Source organism: Carassius gibelio, chromosome A19 (genome assembly GCF_023724105.1).
Source record: "Carassius gibelio isolate Cgi1373 ecotype wild population from Czech Republic chromosome A19, carGib1.2-hapl.c, whole genome shotgun sequence".
In the NCBI taxonomy this organism is placed as follows: Eukaryota; Metazoa; Chordata; class Actinopteri; order Cypriniformes; family Cyprinidae; genus Carassius; species Carassius gibelio.
In genome coordinates, this window is record NC_068389.1 from 5302610 (window position 1) to 5327819 (window position 25210).

General features: G+C 40.2%; 1 protein-coding gene and 1 long non-coding RNA gene across 8 annotated transcripts in view; one reads left to right on the top strand and one right to left on the bottom strand.

Annotated features, from left to right (window-relative positions):
• LOC127935833 (uncharacterized) overlaps nucleotides 1–25210 on the top strand; it is a 221460-nt gene that overhangs the window by 47251 nt on the left and 148999 nt on the right. The window lies entirely within an intron of this gene.
• The window catches only part of LOC127935786 (receptor-type tyrosine-protein phosphatase U), a 263677-nt gene that overhangs the window by 39895 nt on the left and 198572 nt on the right, over nucleotides 1–25210 (bottom strand). For all 6 annotated transcript variants that reach the window (XM_052533964.1, XM_052533960.1, XM_052533963.1 and 3 more), the window contains exons 13-17: nucleotides 21507–21543; nucleotides 16986–17124; nucleotides 14099–14128; nucleotides 13541–13701; nucleotides 4094–4281 (exon numbers count right to left, since the gene is read on the bottom strand). In XM_052533964.1, coding sequence (XP_052389924.1) covers nucleotides 4094–4281; nucleotides 13541–13701; nucleotides 14099–14128; nucleotides 16986–17124; nucleotides 21507–21543 — 555 coding nt within the window. The remainder of the gene's footprint in view (nucleotides 1–4093; nucleotides 4282–13540; nucleotides 13702–14098; nucleotides 14129–16985; nucleotides 17125–21506; nucleotides 21544–25210) is intronic.

The window sequence follows — 25210 nt, forward strand, 5'->3', positions numbered from 1 at the left end:
CAACACTGTAGGGTACCCAGGCATTTTTAGCTTCTCCTTTTAAATGTCACTAGCCCTTCCACTTCCCTGTGGCCTACAGCTACAGCAGCTGAAGCAAATGTGAGGCTGCCTCCATTTGTAACACATGCCCACATCTCTTCCACTCCCTCATGCAACTAATAATAACTAATAACCATTTTTCTGTTCAGTGGCCTCCAGCTCCCATAGCAGACGCTAGCATGAGGCTGCCTGCATTAGCAGTGCAGGCTGCACACAGGGTATTCGGGACTCCCTTCTCATGGCCTAAGGATGTGAAGCAAGTGCAAATCTGCTTCCACTTGCAACACAGGCACTCACATCTCAAACTTTCCTCCTGCTACTTCTTACCCTTTTTTTTCTTCCGCTCCCAGAGCCGTTCCAAGCATGAGAATGCCTCCGCTTATGGCACAGGCCCCGACACCCGCCATTCCCCGCCCCACTTTTTTTTCTTCAGCGTTCCCTCCCTGAGCAGTCCCAAGCATGCTCATGCCTCCGCTTATGGCACATGCCCCGGTGCCCACCATTCCTCCTCTCTTTCCCCCTCTTTCTTCTACTCCTGGAGCCGTTCTAAGTGTGAGCATGCCTCCATAAACAGTTCAGGCAAGTTTCTTTCCTCATACTCGCATGCTCGCCCTTCCTTCTCTTTATCTTCCACTACACCCCTACCCATCTCTCTGAACACTTTCGCCTTGGAACCACCCCTTGTAGCCAGCAACACCAGGACACAGATTTCGTCAGAAGGCAGAGGCATTCAAGATCTACGTGCAGTCAGACCGATTCCATATCAAAGAAACTCACCAAACCCTCATCAGCCAACCCCTTTAACGGCAGTCCAACCCTGTTGACTCGAACTCCTGACCCACCATAGCTAACCCGCTTTAACATCCCCTAATCCATCTATAATGGCCCATCCCCACTCCAGCCATCCCAGCAGCATCCTGCTCCCAGCAGGAGCCTTATCTTATTTCCACGCTGCAGTTCCCGCTCCTACAGGAGCTGTTTCAAATCTCCCCACTGCCGCAGGAGCCTCTATCTGTATCCCTCCACTGCCGCAGCAGTGTCTGCTCCCTCAGGAGCCTCTATCTGTATCCCTCCACTGCCGCAGCAGTGTCCTCTCCTGCAAGAGCCTTTTCTGTATTTCCCCACCGCCGCAGCAGTGTCTGCTCCCTCAGGAGCCTCTATCTGTATTTCCGCACTGCCGCAGCAGTGTCTGCTCCCTCAGGAGCCTCTATCTGTATTTCCGCACTGCCGCAGCAGTGTCTGCTCCCTCAGGAGCCTCTATCTGTATTTCCGCACTGCCGCAGCAGTGTCTGCTCCCTCAGGAGCCGCTATCTGTATTTCCGCACTGCCGCAGCAGTGTCTGCTCCCACAGGAGCCTCTATCTGTATTTCCGCACTGCCGCAGCAGTGTCTGCTCCCTCAGGAGCCTCTATCGGTATTTCCGCACTGCCGCAGCAGTGTCTGCTCCCTCAGGAGCCGCTATCTGTATTTCCGCACTGCCGCAGCAGTGTCTGCTCCCTCAGGAGCCTCTATCTGTATTTCCGCACTGCCGCAGCAGTGTCTGCTCCCTCAGGAGCCTCTATCGGTATTTCCGCACTGCCGCAGCAGTGTCTGCTCCCTCAGGAGCCGCTATCTGTATTTCCGCACTGCCGCAGCAGTGTCTGCTCCGTCAGGAGCATCTATCTGTATTTCCCCACTGCCGCAGCAGTGTCTGCTCCCTCAGGAGCCTCTATCTGTATTTCCGCACTGCCGCAGCAGTGTCTGCTCCCTCAGGAGCCTCTATCTGTATCCCTCCACTGCCGCAGCAGTGTCTGCTCCCTCAGGAGCCGCTATCTGTATCACTCCACTGCTGCAGCTCTGTCCTCTCCTGCAGGAGCCTTTTCTGTATTTCCCCACTGCCGCAGCAGTGTCTGCTCCGTCAGGAGCCTCTATCTGTATTTCCCCACTGCCGCAGCAGTGTCTGCTCCCTCAGGAGCCTCTATCTGTATTTCCGCACTGCCGCAGCAGTGTCTGCTCCCTCAGGAGCCTCTATCTGTATCCCTCCACTGCCGCAGCAGTGTCTGCTCCCTCAGGAGCCGCTATCTGTATTTCCGCACTGCCGCAGCAGTGTCTGCTCCCTCAGGAGCCTCTATCTGTATCCCTCCACTGCCGCAGCAGTGTCTGCTCCCTCAGGAGCCTCTATCTGTATTTCCGCACTGCCGCAGCAGTGTCTGCTCCCTCAGGAGCCGCTATCTGTATTTCCGCACTGCCGCAGCAGTGTCTGCTCCCTCAGGAGCCGCTATCTGTATCACTCCACTGCTGCAGCAGTGTCCTCTCCTGCAGGAGCCTTTTCTGTATTTCCCCACTGCCGCAGCAGTGTCTGCTCCCTCAGGAGCCTCTATCTGTATTTCCCCACTGCCACAGCAGTGTCTGCTCCCTCAGGAGCCTCTATCTGTATTTCCGCACTGCCGCAGCAGTGTCTGCTCCCTCAGGAGCCTCTATCTGTATCCCTCCACTGCCGCAGCAGTGTCTGCTCCCTCAGGAGCCGCTATCTGTATCACTCCACTGCTGCAGCAATGTCCTCTCCCGCGGGAGCCTTATCTGTTCCAACCCACTCAAGCCCCCCTTTACTTTACACTTAAGTGCACTTATTTTTTTGCAAGGAACTGCTGGTCCACACACTCTGGAATTACACATATTAAAAAAGGTCTACATGGGTATAAAAAAATCATGGTGATAACAATAACAAAGTTCTGGATTCTTGTGGCTGTAAACAATAAAATAACACAAATCCAAACATGGATGCTGAAAAGATACTTGTGTCAACCAGTCACTGTGTCTTACAGGTGATGGGCTATGATGCAGAGAATTTTGTTGCAGACTAGTCACAGACTTAAAACATCTAAGAGTGACAAGGTACAGTCTTGTAATGTGTGAACATGGCCTACATTTGACGATGTTACTATCACACACACACACACACACACACACACACACACACACACGTCAACAACATGTTCAGCAGAAAAAAAATGCTTTTAGTGCTTTTAGTCAATATTTTGAATGAGAAATGTCTTTTGTGAGGGGCTGATATGAACTTTCATAGAAGAAGGTTTGGCAGCACTTAGATATATTGATTCACATTCTAGAACAAACACACACACACACACACACACACACACACACACACACACATACATACATATATATATATATATATATATATATATATATATATATATATATATATATAGTCAGACTGAATATATTTTGAAATATACAATATTGCTTTGATGAAAGCTGTATTTTCTGCATCATTACTCCAGTATTCAGTCTTCAGAAATCATTCTAATATGCTAATTTGCTGCTTTAAAAAATCCTGATTGTTATTCATATTGAAAACAGTTTTTGTGTTTTAATACTCTGGTGTAAAAGTCATCACTTTTTCAGGATTTGCTGTAGCATTTATTTTAAATATAAATATTATATAACATTATAAATGTTTTAATGTTACTTTTGATAAATTTAATGCATAATTGAATGCAATTAAAGCAAAATAAAGAAAGAAAGGAAGAAATCTTACAGACATCAAACATGAATATTAGTATGTTTCATGCATGTGGATAATGAACATTGGTCAAATTACAAAAATAAATAAATAATAATAATAATACTAATACTAATAATAATAATAATAATAATAAAACCTCACATAATATAAAAAGGGAAAACTGCACAAGAGCCCTTTCCCAAGTGGTTTGTTAGATTTCAAACAATACTCATACAGTACGGTCTAAATTAAATTAATGAAATTTTTAGACAGTTAGTTTGGACACTTGATTGGATTTTTTCCTCCATTCATTTTATGCGTAATTTAATGTCATAAAAATGTCTAAATATCATCAGGAGCCAATGTAGTTTCTTAAGAACTGATAAAATTGTGCTTTTTGCAAATAAAACTTTTGCATCAAGTTCCAGAAACTCAATCCCCTTCAGTTTCACATTATGCCATGCCACTGTTTTTTGAAATCTAACCGAGCAGGCATATACTTGTAAAATTGCTTATCAAAGCCCCAGTAAACTCAGCGGGCTCTCACCTCATACTCCAGCTTGAAGCCATAGCCCTCTCCTGTCTTCATCTGGTTGATGTGTTGGAGCAGGTCTGCCACTCTCACGGCCGGGTGGAGCTGCCCTGTGTGGTACGGAGAGCTTTTCCTCCTGCAGTGTCTTCTGGGAGAACCACCCAGCAGGCTACTGGACTCGTTCACCGTGCTGCGCTGCTCATCTGAGGAGAGAGAGGAAGAAGAGAGAGAAAGATAAACACAAGCTGACCCTGGTGCAAAGGGAAGAAGCTAGAGTGCGCTCAAAGGTAACGTGTAAATTGCAGCGGGAGTCGCTTCACTGAAGGTGTGAATCGTAACGGCCGAGGGAGTTTGTCTTCCTGATCCTGTGAATTGCAGTGGTTGTGCGAGTGTGAATTGAAGTAAAACTGCAGGGGTACAGCTGTTAGAAAGGTGTTGTAAGAAGCAGACAAGATATCCTGGTCCAGCTTGATAAAGATGGCCTGCATAGATTTATTTTTTATTAACCATTTGTCTTCCATGTAGTGACGTTGCCAGATTCTTTAACTGGGGCATGAGCTACAAAGAAATATTACAGTGTCCCAGTATTACTGATAAATCCTTGTCAGTTTATGGAGAAAACCATATGCCAATCAGATAATCATTTTTACCTCATAATATTACTGGGTAACACTTTATTTGATAGTCTACTTTACACAGTATGCCAGCTATAAGTACCTTTGCAACTGGATTTGCAATAACATGTTTCCCAGTGACAGCTTCTGTACCTTTTACTTCTGAGAGTGTATAAGTAACTTTGCAAGTACGTGTCAGCCTGTTCTACTAACCCTAACCATAACCATAACCTGACAATCTACTAATATTCTAATAAAAGACTTAGTAGACGTAGTTGCAAATTAATGAGTGTTAGTTGACATGTGTTCACAAAGTTACGCAGAATTAGTAGAATGCCTACAATGGACTACTGTAATAAAGTGTAACCATCTTCAGAAATATTTTTTTTTTATTAGATCTATAACACGCAATGCATGATTTCCAAATTAATCACTCTTGAACTAATCAGTCAGAGTTTCCAAAAAGGTTTGAATAGAGGTCTGCAATCCCATGGGATCTAACCCAACAGAGTGTGGCACAGGACAAGCTTTTAATTGCTGAGAGTGGGTAATTGCTAATAGTGATGTATGTGCAGAAAGTAGGAGAAAAAATGACTCCTTATATATATATATATAAGACAAAATAAAAGTTACTTGATTATACTGAACAGTCCGAACTAATTGCACCATATTTTCAAAGTTTTTTTTTTTTTTCTAAATTCATTTTAAAGTAAATGCTTTAATCATTTTAAAAGTTTTAAAGTTGCTTGTTTTAATTTTGTTATTATTTTTCTTCATGATTATTTTACTTTATTTTAATGTAAAGCACTTTGCATTACCATTGTGTACAAAATGTGCTATATAAATAAACTTGCCTTGCCTTGAACAAAATTATAAACACAACACTTTTGTTTTTGCCCCCATATTTCGCGAAGGCAAGGCAAGTTTATTTTTATAGCATATTTCATACACAATGATCATTCAAAGTGCTTTACATAAAATAAATTATAATAATCATGAAGAAAAATAATCACAAAAATAAAACAAGCAATTTAAAAATGTTGCATTTTTTTTATTGACTTATTTAAAATTAATTTAAAACAGTTTAAAATAGAAAAGTACAGTGAATAAGTAAAATACAGTGCAATTAGTTCAGACATTGTACAGTGATCATTCAATAAATAGACAGCTAAACAGATGTGTTTTGAGTCTAGATTTAAAAGTGGCTAGTGTTTTAGCACATCTGATCTCTTCTGGAAGCTGATTCCAGCTGAGGGTGGAATAGTAACTAAAGGAGGACTCCCCTTGTTTTGTGTGAACCCTTGGTCGATCCTAGTGATCTGAGTGGTCTATTAGGTTTATATTCAATGAGCATATCTGAAATATATTTCAGTCCTAGGTCATTTGTTGATTTATAAATGAATAAAAGTACTTTAAAATCAATCCTAAATGTAACTGGAAGCCAATCTAAGGACCTGAGGATTGGTGTGATATGCTCAGATTTTCTGGTTCTAGTCAGAATCCTGGCAGCAGCGTTCTGGATGAGCTGCAGCTGTCTAATGGTCTTTTTGGGAAGGCCAGTGAGGAGCCCATTACAGTAGTCCATCCTGCTGGTGATAAAGGCATGAACAAGTTTCTCCAAGTCTTGATTGGAAACAAAACATCTAATTCTTGCGATGTTTTTAGATGATAGTATGCTGATTTAGTTACTGTTTTGACATGACTACTGAAACTAAGGTCTGTCTCCAGAATCACACCAAGATTCCTGACTTGATTTTTAGTTGTTTGACCCCTAGAGTCAAGGTATGCATTCACCTTGAAAATTTAACTTTGTTTGCAAATGCAATGACTTCAGTTTTTTCCTTGTTTAACTGAAGAAAGTTCTGGCACATCCAAATGTTAATTTCATCAATACATTGGCAGAGGGAGTCAATGGGGCTGTAGTCATTTGGATATAAGGCTAGGTAAATCTGGGTATCACAGAGATGGGGACTCGAGTTTGAGACTCGGACTCGAGTGCGACTTAAGTCGCACAAACAGTGACTTCAGACTCGACTTGAGACTAGTCCTCGAAAGACTTCAGACTCGACTCGGACTCGAGCTCCGGGACTCGTGAACAATGTTAATTTTTAGTAAACGTCAGATGAGTTCGCTGTTAGAGTTGTGACGTTCGCGAACGAACCGATTCTTTTGAACGGCTCATAAACATGAACGATGGGAGCCGAGTCACGGATGGAGGGGAGCCGTTCTTTCTGTCGCTCTTTTTTCCTATGCGTGTTTCAGAGCGCGTGTTTCACACCGCGAGACAGAACAGTTATAGGGGGAGGGGCGCACCCAGTGCAGGCCAACCCTTTATAGCGTGATGATATTAGTTATTAGTTGTGCACGCATCCTTCACGTGAGTACTCCAGTGGAAAAAAACCTGAGTGCCTCTGTCATTGGGTAGGAGCGGAGCCATGACGTTTTGCACAGATATTCATTGCAGCCCACTTTGTTATTGTTCATTGACTTGAAGGGGCTGATGTCCTATTTGCAAAGTTTACAGTTGTAATAGTATGTAGACATTTCCATTTTATTTATTCTAATTTTATCTACTTTAAATATTTTTGGTTCTCTATCAAAATGTTCTTGTGTGATAACAATGTTCTTGTGTTGAAGTGTTTGTAGTAAAAGCTGTTTTGCACAGAAATTCATTGCAGCCGGCTTTGTTTTTGATGTTTATTTGTGAGTAGGTATTGTATGAATAACATAAGTCAGCGTAGCTTTGTTCATTCTTAAGCCAGACAAGAGGTGTGCAGCTATACAGCCAGGACAGACAGAAGGCCATTACTGAATCCATAAATGCAAAATACAGATATTAACTTAAAAGTAAAGCATTCTTGGTGTTTTTGTCATGTTGCAATAGCCTGTTTACACTGATTTTATACCAAAATCAAAGTTGATATTGTATGCTAATAAATAGAGTTGTCATAATAACATATTACATGCTTTGAATTCCTTATATATAGCTATGCAGTGTTCTAAGCAGCTTGGATGGGTCGCTGTACGTGATGCAACATTTATTATAACCAGAGACTTAATATAATAAAGAGACTTGAGACTTGACTTGGACTCTAGCTCAGAGACTTGAGACTTGACTTGGACTCTAGCTCAGAGACTTGAGACTTGACTTGGACTCTAGCTCAGAGACTTGTGAGCATCTCTGGGGTATCATCAGCATAGCTGTGATAGGCAATTTGGTTATTTCAATTTATTTGACTTAGTGGGAGCATATACAGGCTAAACAAGAGTGGTGCAAGAATTGAGCCTTGTGGGACTCCGCATGGCATGGACATCCACTTAGACTTATGCTCTCTCCCTTCTAAGTATGATCTGAACCATTTGAGTACCATCTCAAAAAGCCGACCAGTTTTCCAGTCTTTCTAGTAGTATATTATGATCGACAGTGTCAAACGCGGCACTGAGATCTAGCAATACCAGCACTGATATTTTGCCAGAGTCAGAATTTAAGCAAATATCATTAATTATCTTAATGAGTGCCGTGTCTGTGGTGTGATGCGGTCAGAAACCAAACTGAACATTGTCCAGGTATCCATTAGAGTTTAAGTATTTGTTCAGCTGATTAAAACCTACCATTTCTATAATTTTGCCTATAAAAGGAAGATTAGATATTGGTATCTATTTGCTCAAAATGGTGTTATCAAGATTGCTCTTTTTCAGGAGGGAACAGTTTTCAAGGAGTTTGGAAATGTCCAAGAAAGAATCGAGACATTCACTACTTCTAAGAGATCTGCTTCTAAACAGTTAAGCACACTTTTGAAAAAAAAAAGAGATGTGGGAAGTGTGTCAAGATAGCAGGCTGACAATTTTAGGTGCTGCACTATTTCTTCCAAAATGTTGCTATCAATTGCCTCAAAAATAGACATCTTTTTTATCTTTTTTGATATTATAGCCAAATCTGTCTGACCTCTGCATTACTTGAGGATGTGCTAATCGCATTCCTGTTATTGATGAGCTGAATTCAAAGATCTAAGACTTTTTCTATGTACACAAATGGCCTTTTTCTCTCAAATATTGTTCACAAATCTGTCAAAATCTGTGTTAGTGAGCACTTCTCTTTTGCCGAGATAATCCATCCACCTCACAGGTGTGGCATATCAAGATGCTGATTAGACAGCATAATTATTGTACAGGTATGCTTTAGGTTGACCACAATAAAAGACCACTCTAAAATGTTTTTTCATACAGCACAATGCCACAGATGTCGCAAGAAATGAGGGAGCATGCAATTGACATGCTGACTACAGGAATGTACAGTACACCAGAGCTGTTGACCGTGAATTGAATGTTCATTTTTCTACCATAAGCTGTCTCCAAAGGCGTTTCAGAGAATTTGGCCATACATCCAACCAGCCTCACAGCCACAGACCATGTGTGACCACACTAGCCCATGACCCACTCAAGTTGGTTATGACGACGAACTGCAGTCTGATTCAGTTGGGTAGTCCATTTGCATATGGAACTGAGTCTCCAAGATAATTCATAAACCATTAAAGACAAATCTACTGTGAGCTCTGAGGTTGTTAAGCAATGGTTTTGCTTTTGCTGAAGCCATCTGTATGCATTATTACATCTTGTTTTTAAAATAATTGTGTTTGACAGCAAAATTTGGGGTGACGGGAAATTACATAATTGAAAAATAAAAATCACAGAATAGAATATTATAGAATAAAACAAAATAGAATAGAATAGAATAGAATAGAATAGAATAGAATAGGCAAGTACATGGCATAAGCAGAGATATCTGGAGACAGGCAGAGAGCCAGCGCTCTCATTTTACTGGCACTCAATAACACTCATCTGTTCCAGGAGACGATAAGGAAACTGACTCAAGACTCGGAGAGCAGAGGGAGGACCTGAGGATTTGATAGCTTTCCTTTGAAAGCCACATTAAATTTTCAAAGGCAAGTTAGCATTTGTAAAACTGCATTTTTCCATCTCAAAAATATATCTAAATTACAACCTGTGCTCTCAATGTCAAATGCAGAAACGTTAATTCATGCGTTCATGACCTCAAAGTTGGATTATTGTAATGCTTTATTGGGTGGTTGTTCTGCACGCTTAATAAAAAACCCCACATAGTCCAAAATGCAGCAGCAAGAGTTCTTACTAGAACCAGGATGTATGAGCATATTAGCTCTGTTCTGTCAGTACTGCACTGGCTCTCTATCACACATCGTATATATATTTTGAAAACTTGCTTATTACTTATAAAGCCCTGAATGGTTTAGCACCTCAATATTTGAACGAGCTCTTATTGCACTATAGTCCTCCACGTCGTTGGCAATTTGATAATTCCTTGAATATCAAATCAAGTGTAGGCGGAAGATCATTTTCCTACTTAACTCCCAAACTCTTGATTAACCTACCTACCATTGTTCATCTTTATGTATGCAGTCGTTAGAGAGAATAATCTAGAGAGAGAAGAGTAGTGGGGAGAGAACACAACCCTGAGGAGCTCCAGTGCTGATTATACAGGTGCTGGATGAGAAGTTTCCCGGCCTCACTAGCTGCTGCCTGTTTGTCAAGAAACTGGTGATCCACTGACAGACGGAGGTGGGCATGGAGAGCTGAGATAGTTTGGGCAGAAGGAGGTTTGGAATGATGTTAAAAGCTAAACTGAAGTCCACAAACAGGATCCTCACATAAGTCCCTGGTCTGTCTAGACGTTGCAGAACATAATGCAGTCCCATATTGACTGCATCGTCCACAGATCTGTTTGCTCTGTAGGAAAACTGTAGGGGGTCCAGTAAGTGTCCAGTAATGTACTTCAGGTGGGCCAACACCAGTTTTTCATAGATGTTAGAACCACAGGCCTGTAGTCATTTAGTTCTACAATTCGGATTTCTTTGGGATGGGGATTATGTGGGAGTGTTTGAAGCATGAGTGGATTTCGCACAGCTCCAGCGATCTGTTGAAGATCTGTGTGAAGATGGGGGCCAGCTGGTCAGCACAGGATTTCAGACATGCTGGTGTAACACAATCTGGGCCTGGTGCTTTTTTCCTTTTCTGCTTCCGGGAAGACCTGTCGCACATCTTCTTCACTAATCCAAGATGCAGGTGTGGAGGAGAGGGGGGTTGCAGGAGGTCTGGATGGCTTTGTGGAGAGGTGTTCAGGGTGGGTGTGGGGTGTTTTTTTTAATCAAATCTGCAGTAAAACTCATTCAGATCATCTGCCAGTTGTTGATTCTCCACAGTGCTCTGGGATGTTGTCTTGTAGTTGGTGATCTCTTTCAGACCTTTCCACACACTGAAGCTGAGTTGCGAACTGAGTCCTTAGTTTTTCAGAATAATTCCTCTTTGGCACTCTGATCTCCTTTTCCAGTGAGTATTTGTTCTGTTTATACAAGACTTTGTCCCCCTTCCTGTGAGCATCTTCTTTGACCTGACAGAGCTGTCTGAGTTTTGCAGTGAACTATGGTTTGTCATTGTGGCAAATTAGATGAGTTCTAGAAGGAATCCAGATGTCTTCACAGCAAATGGTATAAGATGTTACAGTCTCTGTGAGCTCGTCCAGATCGGTGGCAGCAGCTTCACAAACACTCCACAATCAGTGAGGTCAAAACAAGCTTAGAAATCCTGCTTTTCTTCATTAGTTCATCTTTTTACAGGTTTAGCTTTTTTTAAAAAAATCTTTTTACAGATTTTTCTGATTTCTGTTTCTGGAGGTCGGTATAAGAAGAACTAAACATTAATCGGAGTGTTCTAAAGCTGCCCGTGGAACAGAGTGATATGCATTTTGTATTGCTGTGTAACAGTGATCCAATATATTAGTGTCTCTGGTGGGACATGTGATGTGCTGTCTGTAATTTGACAGTTCACTGGAGAGATTTGCTTTATTAATGTCCCCAAGAATGATTAAAACAGAGTCCATGTGTTTTTGTTCTGTCTGTGATCTGATCAGTAAGTTGTTGTAAAGGTGAGCTCACGTTTGCTTGCAGAGGAATGTAAACATTCACGATAATGAACAAGCAAAGCTCCCGTCGTGAATAGTATGGCTTAGAGTTAATGAAAAGCACTTCTAGATCGGGACAGCACATCTTCTTTAACACTTTAACATCTGTACAACCAATTTTTGTTGATGCAAATGCATGTCCCGCTGCCGCACAATTTCCCTGTTGATTCTGCATCGCTGCGTGGTGCTCTGAACAGCAGAAAGCTCGGCAGACGGAGCATCATTCAGCCAGGTTTCCATGAAACACAGAGCAGCAGATTGTGAGAAATCCTTATTTGTTCGGGAGACCAGAAGGACTTCAAGCGTTTTGTAGGGTAGAGAGCAAAGGTTTGCCACATGTATGCTAGTTAATGGATTTTGAAATCCATGCTTCCTGAGCTTCACGATTGTGCTGGTTTTCTTCCCGTCTGTACGTCTTGAAGCAACTGATCAGAGCCGCTGCTCCGCCTAACTACTATGTCCAGCAAAACTTCTGAATAGTCGAGAAATGGCGAAATATTGGGTGATGTGTAGTGCCAAATGTCCAGCAACTCGTCTCGTCATGGTGAAACTGATTGCAGGGATATAACTAAAGACAGGACAATCTAACAAAAACATAAAAACAACTGCAGAGCACGCCACACAGGCCGCCATCATCGCTGTCATCTTGAAACTTTGTTGTTCAACAGTGTATGGGTGCTGCTTAGCTTACTCAGTTCACAATGCAATATGATTCATGATACTGATTTCATGATATGATCTTCTTAAGGTTTTCTTTTTTAATTTTTTTTTACAAAATCAGAACTGAAAATGTGTCCTTTTCTTATTTCTCAGACAAAATGCTGCACTTTTCTTTGCAAAATTAAAATGTCACATAACAAAACTAAACTATATTTTTTTAAACAAATCCTAGATCGATATATATAAATATATATAAAAAACATGCAAAGTCTGACCTGCCCGAAACTTTGCATGTTTGGTAAGACTCCTGGCTTGAAGACATTTACATGCCAATATCAGTTATAATCATAGCGCCACCTGTTGGCAGCAGGAAATGTGACAAATATTTATCATTTTATAAGCATATGTCCCAACATATAGCCATAGGGTTTTGGTGAGCCCGGTTTTTTTTTTTTTTTTTTAAATGAATCACAATCAAAATGAGTCTCAAAACCAGTTTATGGAGGGAGAGAGAATTGGTAATTATAACTACACAAAAGTAAAAAAAAAAACTTAATGTTGATTGGCACTTACTACAGACTGACACAGACACAAACAAAGATACTATTGAGCAAACTTTTTTAACTCTACTTTTTTAACTCACTTTCATCAACTTTTCAACAGTAGTACACAGACACAGCATCTTTTCTTTTTTTTTTTTCATGGTATGGGTGGCATTAAGGTGCAATACCATCACCTACTAGGTTGAAGTGCCAACCAGATGCTGTTAATGGCACTGGTTTATTAACAATATTATCATTTATGTAGTAAATAATTGACATAGATAAATCCCATAGAAGATCTAGTCAGGTGGAGGATTTCAGAGGAACTTTGACAGAATGCTGCACAACCAGCTTACAGCAAACATTAGAATTTTAGGATCTGGACTTGGAGGATCCATTACTGGTCTGGGTAATAGAAGGTCTCACATTTATGTGGATCTCTTGCAATTGTAAAATACTGAATTATTTGAGTTATAAAGCACAGGGCTTAACACATGATTAAGATATATAATTCATTCATTCGCTCAGAATAACAGAATAACCTTAACCGGGTACTATATACTCATTTTGTGAATATTTTGGTCATTTCCACCTACCCTTTGTAAGAAGTGTGAGGAGCAACTCTTTCCGCTGTGTGTGTTAGTGTACTCACTTTTAGCAGTGCAGTTATGTGAGTCCATGAAGGTGTGCGCCGTGCGATCGTCCTGTTGCAGTGTACTGTGCTCTGTTGAACTGCAGTCCAGTGACCCAAGCTTACGTGTCTTCTCCTGACGATACGTCATCACCGCTTTATTAATGTTCACCTTCTTCCTGCTGCAGAGTATGAAAGAGAACAAATGAAGAAAGAGATAATACATAGCAACGGGTGAAGAGGGTTAATAAGAGGAGAGGTTCTATATGGTGATCATAGCATGTTACCATGCTTTTGTTAGGGTGGTTGCTGACTGGTCAATATTTATGATCATCTTGATTTCTAGATGTTGTAATGGTCACTCCTCCAATGTAAAAAAAAAAATCAATAACACACCTTCTCAAGCCACATGCATTACCATAACAACACTATAAAGTAAGAACGCAACTGAGAGGAAGGTAAAATATAATCGTACATTTTATACATAAGATCTTAATTGGCTAATATGCAACAAATCAACACTAAACAACAGAGGTCGATGGGAAAAACAAATAATGGAATCATGAGAAAATTACTTACGGGTAGTAAGGATATGAATAGATGTTTCTTCTGAAGAGCATGAAGAGAAACAGAAAACATGTAGGTTAGGCAGACTTCATTACATTTATATTTGGCAAATACTTTTATTCAAAGCTGCTTACACTGAATTCAAGAATTTCATGCATGCATATCTGGGAATAGATCCAATGACCTTTTACTTTTTTCTAGAATCGTGCTTTAGTGTTTAAACTACAAGTTATCAGGCAAGTTACCATGTTAATTACTCGTACTGTATGCCGAGGTAAACATCTGTCCTTAGCTGCATGCCAGTTTATGACACGGATGAATTGGTTCCTGGCTGGTCTCACTACATGCCTTTACTACAACTCTCTCTTAAATCATTTGCTGGTAATATAATGTAGTAGGTTTATATTAAATCAAATTAAATTTATGCATTTAGCAGACGCTTTTATCCAAAGCGACTTACAGTGCATTCAGGCTAACAATTTTTACCTATCATGTGTTCCCGGGGAATCGAACCCCCAACCTTGCGCTAGCTTGCTTGCTAACGCAACGCTCTACCAGTTGAGCTACAGGAACAGTAAGAAGTAATTGTGTTGGCTCCCTTAGAACATTACAATGTCCTAAAGACACAATAGTAACACTAGTGTAGTGATGCTCAAAACACTGCCCACAAGTTACAATCAAAACAAGTTTTTTTGTTTTGTTTGTTTGTTTGTTTGTTTTTTCATATAAATATAACATTTTAATGTAGAAATATGAAATGATTGCAAAAATAAATAAGCGACTTTTTAAAATATGAAACTACAATACCAGTAGGTAGCAGCAAGAAACTGTTTTAATGTTGAAGTTAAATACTTATATTAACAGATTTGTTTAAAATGCTAATTTGTTTAACTTCACAAATGACTGAACTTATAGCCTGATTGAATCATTTATTGCTCTGTGTAACACTGTGGAACTAAACACTGTGTTGCTCTGAGATGCAGTGGTTCTGCTGTTTGTTCTGCTTTCTTTTTGATGGAGCAAAATTAACTTTGTGTCTGAACGTTAATCAGTAAATTGTTGTTTATTGTACATTTGTGATCGTGCAGATATTTGGAAAAATAGGACTCTTGTTTCTGTGATAGGCTAACTCCTATATAATAGGCATACGTTATAAAAACAGAAACTCATTAAATGGCTTATTTTTTTTATTATTTTTTTTTTTTTACAATAGCTATGTGTGATGGCAGTAGACAGGTTTCCATCCAAAGCTGAAAATTGTACTTATGCGCAAAATTTGGAAATCGCACAAACCATTTGCAAACAAGCACTGTTTCCATCCAATTAATCAAAAAGAAAGAAAAATAAAACGTCACTTCCTGATAAACTGGCATTATACTGTACATCACTAAGAAAGGAAGAAGAAGCTATTGACTATAATAATTTTCCTATATAATAAATTCCTTGCACCTCAGAAAGAGCAGATGAAGCGCACTGAATGTGGTTATTGCTTTCGGAGGTGGATGCTACTGTTTGGGAACGCAGTCGTTTAACAGTTCTGGGAGACAATTATACAGAAATACTTTGAAGACAGACTTTGCTCAGGCATTTCTGAATGACCATATAACAACATTTCAGATGCTGTGGAACAAGATTGGCCTACTGGTTAGTCAGGATTTAGTCTTCCATAGCGCAAAGTCACATTACTTTGAAGCGCTTGGAGAAATGTACTTGCAAAATACATTTCCATCTCCAATTATTCACATTTACCCTTTTTCACAAAAGTCAAAAACCACCTCAACCGAACGTAAATTATTAATTATTATTTTTGTGCGTGTGTGTGTGCAAATTAAGGCATTTTCATTCTAAATGTAGCATTCCCATCACTCGATTCTGATGCGATACTTCAAAATGTGCAAACAAAAGCTGGGTGATGGAAACCCAGCTAGTAAGCACTCAGAACTCTTCAGATCGCATAACTTAGTGGAACATTATGTATTATAATATATAATCATCCTTTGTAAAGAAATGAGGCGTGAACATATGATAATGTATCATTATCTTCCGAAATGTGTGCTCTTTAGAGGCTAAAGGCTAAAGTAGCCATGTGATGACAGAATAATTGTCACTGTAGAGATTCAATATGTGTGTCCTTCTTCTATGTGAATTAATCATAAATACCAGTTAATGCAATTTGATATTGGCCTCGATAAGTCATAGTTGGAAGCTGTTAGCCCCGGCTGGCAGTGGAAATGTGGCTAATACTTTCTAACTGGCAAAACTGTACGAATAAAAAAAAACGTAAATGGGCAAAGGCAGGGTCCATGGACTGCAGCCCAATTAAGTCCAATGGAAAGTCCAGCCATGCCTGTATTCAAGAAATTACTTATTATCTTCTCTCAGAGAGTAAACCAGCCAGAAGCTGTATTCCACATACAACATGAGTCATTAAATTACAGCCCAGGAAAATCACATTTCCACGCATTCAGCCAGTCATTACAGCAAAATAAACCCCAGCACAGTGTGGAGGTCATTCATGTGAAACCGAAGGCCTTTATTTTGCAGTAATGGCAGGCTGACTGTACATTATAGTGTTTATTACGCAACTGCAGATTGACCAATCACGATGAAGTATTCCAGAGAGCCACAGAATAATAGTGAATAATGCAAGTATTTACTGTACCTGTCCTTGCTGTTCCTAAAGCCATAGACTTTGTCATGTCTGAGCAATATCTCAGCTGTGAGTTGGGAGCCAGCTCTAATTTAATCAGTTGAACCTTTGAGGATGTGTTAAAGCATCTTGTGTTCTTTTTCATTACTGTGTCTGGTTGGCACTGCTGCTGCTGGTCTGATGTGATGCTGTGAAGAACACCTAGCATTGGATTTGATTTTAATTGGATCTGAGTGCACACATGCTCACCCTTTCTTGACAATAACCACGATGGCTCCCAGCAGAAGGATGAGAACAACCAGCCCCCCGGCACAGGCCCCCAGGATCAGCCCCATGTCCTCGGCATGCTGGGATACCTCCAGAGCTCGCTTATGGTCCTTACAGGCCTCTGAGAGTGGAAAGTCAAACAGAAAATGAATGAATGATAATGAGAGAAAGACAAATGGCTTCATATCATTCAGCTTAATATCAGTAGTACAGTAAAATTATATTTAAAAAAAAGAATCTACTCAAATATTATTGCAGCATAATGATGCTAATTAGGGCTGTGTGAAATATCAAAACTAAATCTATTTAATATTATGTTGGCATAATCACAAAAAGTTTAGAGTTTTGTATCAGCATCTCTTCATGTATGGCAGCCATTCCACATCTTTCTGCTTAATGAAGTACTGATCAGGTGATCTCGTCAACCAAATCTTATTAAACGAAGAAATGTATAAAAACAACTACTGTGCTCATCACTATTCTCTTGCAATAGGACCAGCAAAAACAGCGCTAGAACTATCTCAAAAGAAACTGGAATTGGCAGAGGGATACAGTGAGCGTCATGTTGCTCCCACCATTAAAATTTCAAAGACAGCGGTTCATAAGAACAAGGTCAAGCAGCAGGCACAGGAGACAACAAAGCTACAGAGCAGCAGCGAGTGAAAACAACTCAGCCAACTCATTCCAGTCTCACTTAACAACTGCAGGATGACAAGTGACCTACAGAAAGAATGGCAAACGGCAGCTGGGGTGAAGTGCTCGCCGAGGACAGTTCGAAAAAGATGCTCCTGGGGGCAAAGCTAAAAAAAAAAAAAACATTGAAAAGCAAAGAAGAGCCAGGCTGAGGTTTGTAAAAGAGCATAAGGATTGGACCGTAGAGGACTGGAGTAAGGTCATCTTCTCTGATGAGTTTAGTTTTCAGCTTTGCCCAACACCTGATCATATAATGTTTAGACGGAGACCTGGAGAGGCCTTCAAGCCACCCACTGTTACATTTGGTTGAGGATCGGTGATGATCTGGGGGGGCTTCAGCAAGGCTGGAATCGGGTACATTCATCTTTGTGAAGGAGAGATGAATCAAGCTATGTACAAGGTTGTTCTGCTTTCTCTCTCTCTCTTTACATATATACAATAAATGCAATTTTTATATAATAAAAAACAGTCTCTAAGCAAATACATTTGAATTAAAATATATATTTTAGTCATTGTCCAAATCGCGAAAATATTGAGATATAATTTGCCCAGTCAAAGCCCTAATACTCCAGCACAGTGCATTATCTCAAGCAGCAGATGAGAATGAGAAGATTAGACAGAGGCTAGGGGATGATGCCAACGCACGGCTGCATGCATCTGCTGGAGTTATCACAGCATTTGGAGGGAGCAGCACATGAACGAGCCACAGGGGAAGAAGCTTAACCCGGGGTGCGCTTGGAGTGAGAGCAGATCGGGTCTTGGGCAAATTGGGGTCAGGTCAGCGATGCACAGGTGCTCATTTCTGGTTAGATTATCAGATGTCCAGCTCCCAAAGCTGAGCATATTAGACAGACATTAGAATTTTCAAAACCCACCTTTTACATCCAACTTTGTCTCCTTTCTTAAATATTTTGTATGCCATATGGGCTTCCTGTTCCTTGAAAACAGCACATATTTAGCCAAAATTAAAACCATTTTAGCTCTAAAATGATTACAGGCTAGAACATGCAGTGCTGACGATCTAGTGTCTTAAAATCAACACATTTTAGAAAGTTTGCCCACTCTGAGAAATAACCGAGTTGAACTTCGTGTTCCAAACATGTTTGCCAAGAGCAACGGTTATTTTTTATTCAGTCCAGTTCGGAAAGAAACATCCTGCACATACAAAACCGGATCTGGCGACATTTCAGTCCAACATTCGACCACTTGAGAGTCCACTGATGACAGCTGTGTCTACTGGTTGCAAATTTGAGGAAGAAAGTCACAGAATAAACCTGGCAGCCATTTTGAACATGCACCTACGGTTTTGTGGGTCTCAGTGTCTCCATTTTCCCTCTCTGTAAATGCAGTCAATGTCCAAGCAGAGCAGCATGAAATCTCTCTCTCGATTAATTTAAGCCCCTGCGGTGCTTCCAAAAGCAGAAATTGCCACTTGAACAATCACAGGGATGGAAGTGCATCATTATGCCATCTGCTGTAGGGGACATTAATTACAATATCATTGATGAAATTAATACCTAAATAATACAATTTGACGAATAAAACAAGGAGGGTAAAGGGACATTCTGCTGCTGGGCTATCACAGGATAGTACAGTAATGTTCAGCAATAGCAACGCAATCTTTTTGCAGCATTTACTTCAGTTATATGATTGCTTCATGAAGATCAACTTGCAAACTAATTATCAGAGTAATTAAGTAACTGATACTTTCATAAAATAGCCATTCACTCAACTGCTAATAGTGCAGAGCAACAGCCTTGAACTAAAGCTTGAATTTTGTAACTTTGTATTTTTTTTATTTTTTTTATTCAATATTTGTTTTTTAGGGGAGTGCCCAGGCAGTCGAGTCTGACATCCAGTGTGGTGGACGCACCGCTGATGTATGTATGAGCAGCAGGCATCTCGGTGGCCTCAACACTCTCGAGCTTGGTGATCTCAGAGGTTCTTCCAGTAATGGCGTTCGCCATTTTGTGTGTCTGGGCCATACACACTTCTGAGGAGGTGGAATCCACTTCATAGCCGGCTCCAGTCCATTAGTCCTATCCAGTGCCCTCTCCAGTCTACGAGTCTGCTCCATAGCCCGCTCCAGTCCATGAGTCCGCTCCAGAGCCCACTCCAATCCACAAGTTGGCACCAGAGCCCGCTCCAGTCCATGAGTCAGCATCAGATCCCACTCCAGTCAATGAATCCACTCCAGAGCCCGCTTCAGTCCATGAGTCCACTCCAGGACCTGCTCCAGTCCATGAGTCCGCTCCAGAGCCCACTTCAGTCCAAGAGTCCTCTACTGCCCTGAAAGACAGCGGAGACCAGGACAACTAGAGCCCCAGATACAGATCCCCTGTAAAGAAATTGTCTCAGAGGACCACCAGGACAAGACCACAGGAAACAGATGATTCTTCTGCACAATCTGACTTTGCTGCAGCCTGGAATTGAACTACTGGTTTCGTCTGGTCAGAGGAGAACTGACCCCCAACTGAGCCTGGTTTCTCCCAAGGTTTTTTTCTCCATTCTGTCACCGATGGAGTTTCGGTTCCTTGCCGCTGTCGCCTCTGGCTTGCTTAGTTGGGGTCACTTCATCTACAGCGATATCATTGACTTGATTGCAAATAAATGCACAGACACTATTTAACTGAACAGAGATGACATCACTGAATTCAATGATGAACTGCCTTTAACTGTCATTTTGCATTATTGACACTGTTTTCCAAATGAATGTTGTTCAGTGCTTTGACGCAATGTATTTTGTTTAAAGCACTATATAAATAAAGGTAAAAAAAAAAAAAAAAAAAAAAGTCCGCTCCAGGGCCTGCTCCAGTCCATGAGTTCAGCTCAACCATGATCAAACACACCTGAAGCAGCTTATTAAGATCTTCAGGTACACTTGATAATTACAGACAGGTATGTTGGAGCAGGTCTGGTACTGAATTCTGCAGGTAGGTAGATCTTCAGGATCTTGATCCTTCACAAAGACCTGCCCACTTTTGCTACATCCGACAAGCCATGGCGCTCACATGCCACACATCATGTAGCCACGCAGTGAAAGAATATATTGCAGAGCAAAGAGGACACTGACAATGACAGTCAAAACAGAGCAGGTTACTTTTGGTATGAAACAAAGTTTCAGCTTTCAAATTTTGTAATTTCGTAACTCAAACAATAAATACCATTTTGTGGCTCTTTCAATTTTCATGACAGATCACTGCAGTGCCTCAATTCTGGTGGCATTGAGCTCATGGAACGTCCCCCTTAATTTCTATGATATCTGCAAATGGTGGCTGCATCTGAAAGTTTAGGTAGCTGACTTGTTGTCTTGCTGCACTATAAACCGATGAAATCACAGCCTGTGTTTGCATTTAAATGAACCTCATAAAACTGATTTCAAACAGGCTTCTGAGGCAGCATGACAGTGTGATGATGATGAACAGGATTGGACATATCTGCTTTAAAATGTTTGAGAAGGCAGATCAATAAGCTGATATTCTTCGTTTCTTACCTCCAACTACTTTTCTGGCTTTACCAGTGTATCTATTGTTTGTTTCTCAGTCTGTCTCTCTTATGTTGGCTCACTATGCCAAACACGACTGAGGTATTTTTTTGTAATATCTGAATTATAATACTAGATGGATCATGCCCAACTCCTACGGCTTGCGTTTTGAGAAAGTTCCACATTAAGGTAACAAATACCCATTCATCTCTTGCCAAAGTCTGAATGAATCCGCAGCAGGGACATTTGGTTAGCGTTGATGTATATGTGCTGTCAGTAATACATGCCCTAAAGCGTGTAAACAATACAGATAAAGAATGAATTACCTTTACGAGCGATCCGAATGCAGTTGATCCTGGTCTCCTGAGGGTAAAACAGAGAAAGGATACAAGTTATCAGGCATATCTGACGGTGAGCGCATTGCGTGTGTGTGATTTATGTGAATATCTGACTAGAAATCCCACAGGCAGCCAGAATTAAATAGAAATGCATTTGATGGCATTTACTTCCAAATGAATGAGAGCATTAGCTGGATATGAGGGCTCAATCCAAAAACTCATGGGCTGTTTTACCATCTACAGTCTACATATCTCCTCAATACTTGTCCATACTTTAGAATAACACTAGGCCAGTAGTTGATAAATGTCACTTCGTAAAGAAAATAAACTTGAGCATGCCTATAGACTGAACACGTAACAGGCATGTGCACAATGCTAATATTTTCACAAATTTGTGTTTTTATAGATTACACAGAAGAAATAGCATTTTCAGGATCCCACAGTTGATATTGTTGTGTAAATGAATGGCTGAAACACATTATTTCAGTGTCGTTCAGGTTTGTCAGTGTGCCCATTAAATTATGAAAACATTTTGGATGTTCAGAATGTCCAGTTCATTCTGGAATGTTACTTTTAAATGTTTCTAAGTTTAGTTAAGATATTGTGATAAATGAATAAATAAAATAAACCTTTCCACTTATCACTCTGTGCTGCATAATGTAAGTCTCCATGCCTATGATGTTGCCTAAAATGCTGTCTACATAGGCAAGTGACTAGGTTTTAGAGCAGAGCCTAAGAATCCATTCCAACCCTATACGTCACCCCCTCTCTCTCTCTCTCTCTCTCTCTCTCTCTCTCTCTCTCTCTCTCTCTCTCTCTCTCTCTCTCACATACACACACACACACACACACACACACACACACACAGGGTGACATATTATCTCTACAGAGACATATTATCAAATTAAGATTTACAGGTGCAAATTGACGCTTTATGTGGCAATTATGCAAATCAATCTACCTAGATTGGAGTCGAGACCTTTTTAACCCAAACTGCCGGTAAATTGCCTTTTAAACTGAAAATCAGCAGCGAGTTGCTTTCTCCTCTCTTTCACCTGGGCAGATGTGACATATTTACCACCATATTTTAACATGTCATTAAAACATGTGTTCGGCAGTCCTCGTTGAGGTTGTGGGGCACTGAGGGGCAGCGCTGAAATTAATCTCTGTCAGATGATATATGATATGATATGCAGGTCACAATCAGCACTGCTTTACAAGTGCTTTACAAGTGTCTGTTAAGGGTGGTAATGCCCAGCAATTTCCCACCATTCAATATGGTCAAAATTCAGAGTAAACAATGTCTGTCACACTCACAAACTTAACAGCCACAGCCACCAAATTCATAATCCACTGAAGATAATGTGAAAGTATTATTTGAGGTCCTCTCAGCACAAATAGTGTAGGATGAGTTATGTAGTGAAGTTGAAATCTTATTAGTGGGATTAAGGGTTTGGAGCAACAGTAATAGTGAAGCTTGTCGCTCGTACTAATAAGTTCTGCTTTACTCTAAAATGTATCCGTCTATTCTAAAACCCAACGCATACCCTATTGAGCCACAGTAAGCCACTTTAGTCAGAGTAATTACTCTTTAAATTCAGTGTGAGTCTAATAGAGCAAACCTGTACCTAATTATCACAAATTATTGTCAAAATAATAAGCAACAGCACAGCCAAGCTTCCAACGTCGCTCATGTTAAAAAGATGTATTTAGGCTGATTAAGATAGAAATGCGTGCAGGTCAGATAAACAATAACCTGAATGAGTTTGACTCATCTTGTGCTAGAATAAACTCACTTTGAGAGGCGAGCGGCAGACAGCGTTCAGTGGTTGATGCTACTGCTTATGGCCTATTATGTATTCATTACTTCCCATTAGAGGAGGGATTTTCAACACAATCCCATTATTGGATACAATGGTACCTTTATTTTGTTTGTAATGATGAGCCAGCTAGTCAACATGATTCAAACTCGCTATGTTTTTCTTGTTCTCTAAATCTATAACCAAACCGATGCACTACAGAATAATTTCCGTGACATGAAGACATGATACAGCTCCACAGACCTCCAGGCATCATTAAAGTGACAATTGATGATCAAATACTTCTCTCTATTGCGCTTGCAGTGGAACTTTCATGTACCGCAGTCTGGATCTCTGCGTATCAGCTCAATACATCAAACAACTGAATAAGCAGCATCTTAATAGAAGTAAATAGGATGTTATGTTGTGCTCGAATGAATCATGTCCTTAAGTAGCTTTCCAAGGTTGTTACAGAAGCAGATTAGATCTACAGTGGTAGTTATTTATTCTCATTAATTATATAAGCGTACATAATTTATCACTGTATATCATTTCCTTGTCTGCCATCTATTTCCCAATTCTCTGCCCAACATCAAAGTGAACTGAAAATGAAGTTCTGGTTTTGGTGCATTAAGCAAGGTCAAGCATGAATTTTAGAGTTTAGGTCTTGTCCTAATTAAACACATCCGAACCAGCTAATCAAGGTCTTCAAGACCACTAGAAACGTTTAGACAGGTGTGTTGCAGGTAAACTTTGCAGGGAAGTGGTCCTCTAAGAGCAGGATTGGACATCCCTTTCCAAGACACCTCAGATGTTTCAAAGCATTGGACAGGTGCATCACAGTTCTGTTGCTTTTGAATCTGAAATCCTGAAGTCTCATGAGTAGATGCTAGGCCAGATGTCTTCAGCTTTGCTCCTGAAGGGCCTGTCCTGCAGAGTTTAGCTCCAGGCCTGATCAAACACACCTTAACCAGATCATCAAGGTGTTCAATTGTTGAAGAAGGGAACTAAACCTAGCAGAAAAGTCTTCAGAAGCAAGGTTGAAAACCTACGAGGTAGCCGATGACCTACAGACAATGATACATTATTACTCGTCATGACCTTAAAAAGAAACGAATTATACTCAAATCCCCAGGTTGCTTTGGAAGATATACAACGGTACAAACAAATCTCCTGATTGTCTGATTGTCAATAACAATATTCTAATGTCAAACTGTACAATAGCCTATATATTGTACACTAAGTTTCTGTGCAGTTCACAGATATTAATGTGCAAAAAGGGACTTTCATGTGCAATACAATTTATTATTATTTTTATTATTATTATTGCTTATTTCTTAATACTAGATTATTGTGCAATATATACTATACATTCCTCTGTATTTAATTATTATCACACTAGACTTATTATACTCAACATTTGTCATTTTATTGCGCCTAACTAATTTTAGATTTGATCGAAACTTTCTTTATTATTATTTGTATTAGCTATTCATTGTCAATGTATTGTTATATGAGTATATATTTATTAATTTTATTATTTTATTTTTCATTTCTTTCTTTCTTTTTGAGAGCAGTTGTAACATGGGAAGCAATTTCCCCCTAGGATAAATAAAGTTATTTGAATTGAATTGAATTGAATTGAATTAAATATCAGTTCATTTTTGTGACAGGCTTCATTGGTTCACAGAAAGGAAACTCAAATGGCAGAAAGTGACATCCCATTTGTTTTCTTTATTTAAAAAAAAAGCACAATGTTTTGTTTTCATAATACAATGATGCATTATTAATAGGACAATGTGTTTAAAGTTACGGCCTGCCGTGATGGTGTGGTACAAATACATGTATCGTTCCACCCCTACTTTTACCTGTGAAATGAACTGGCCATGGCCA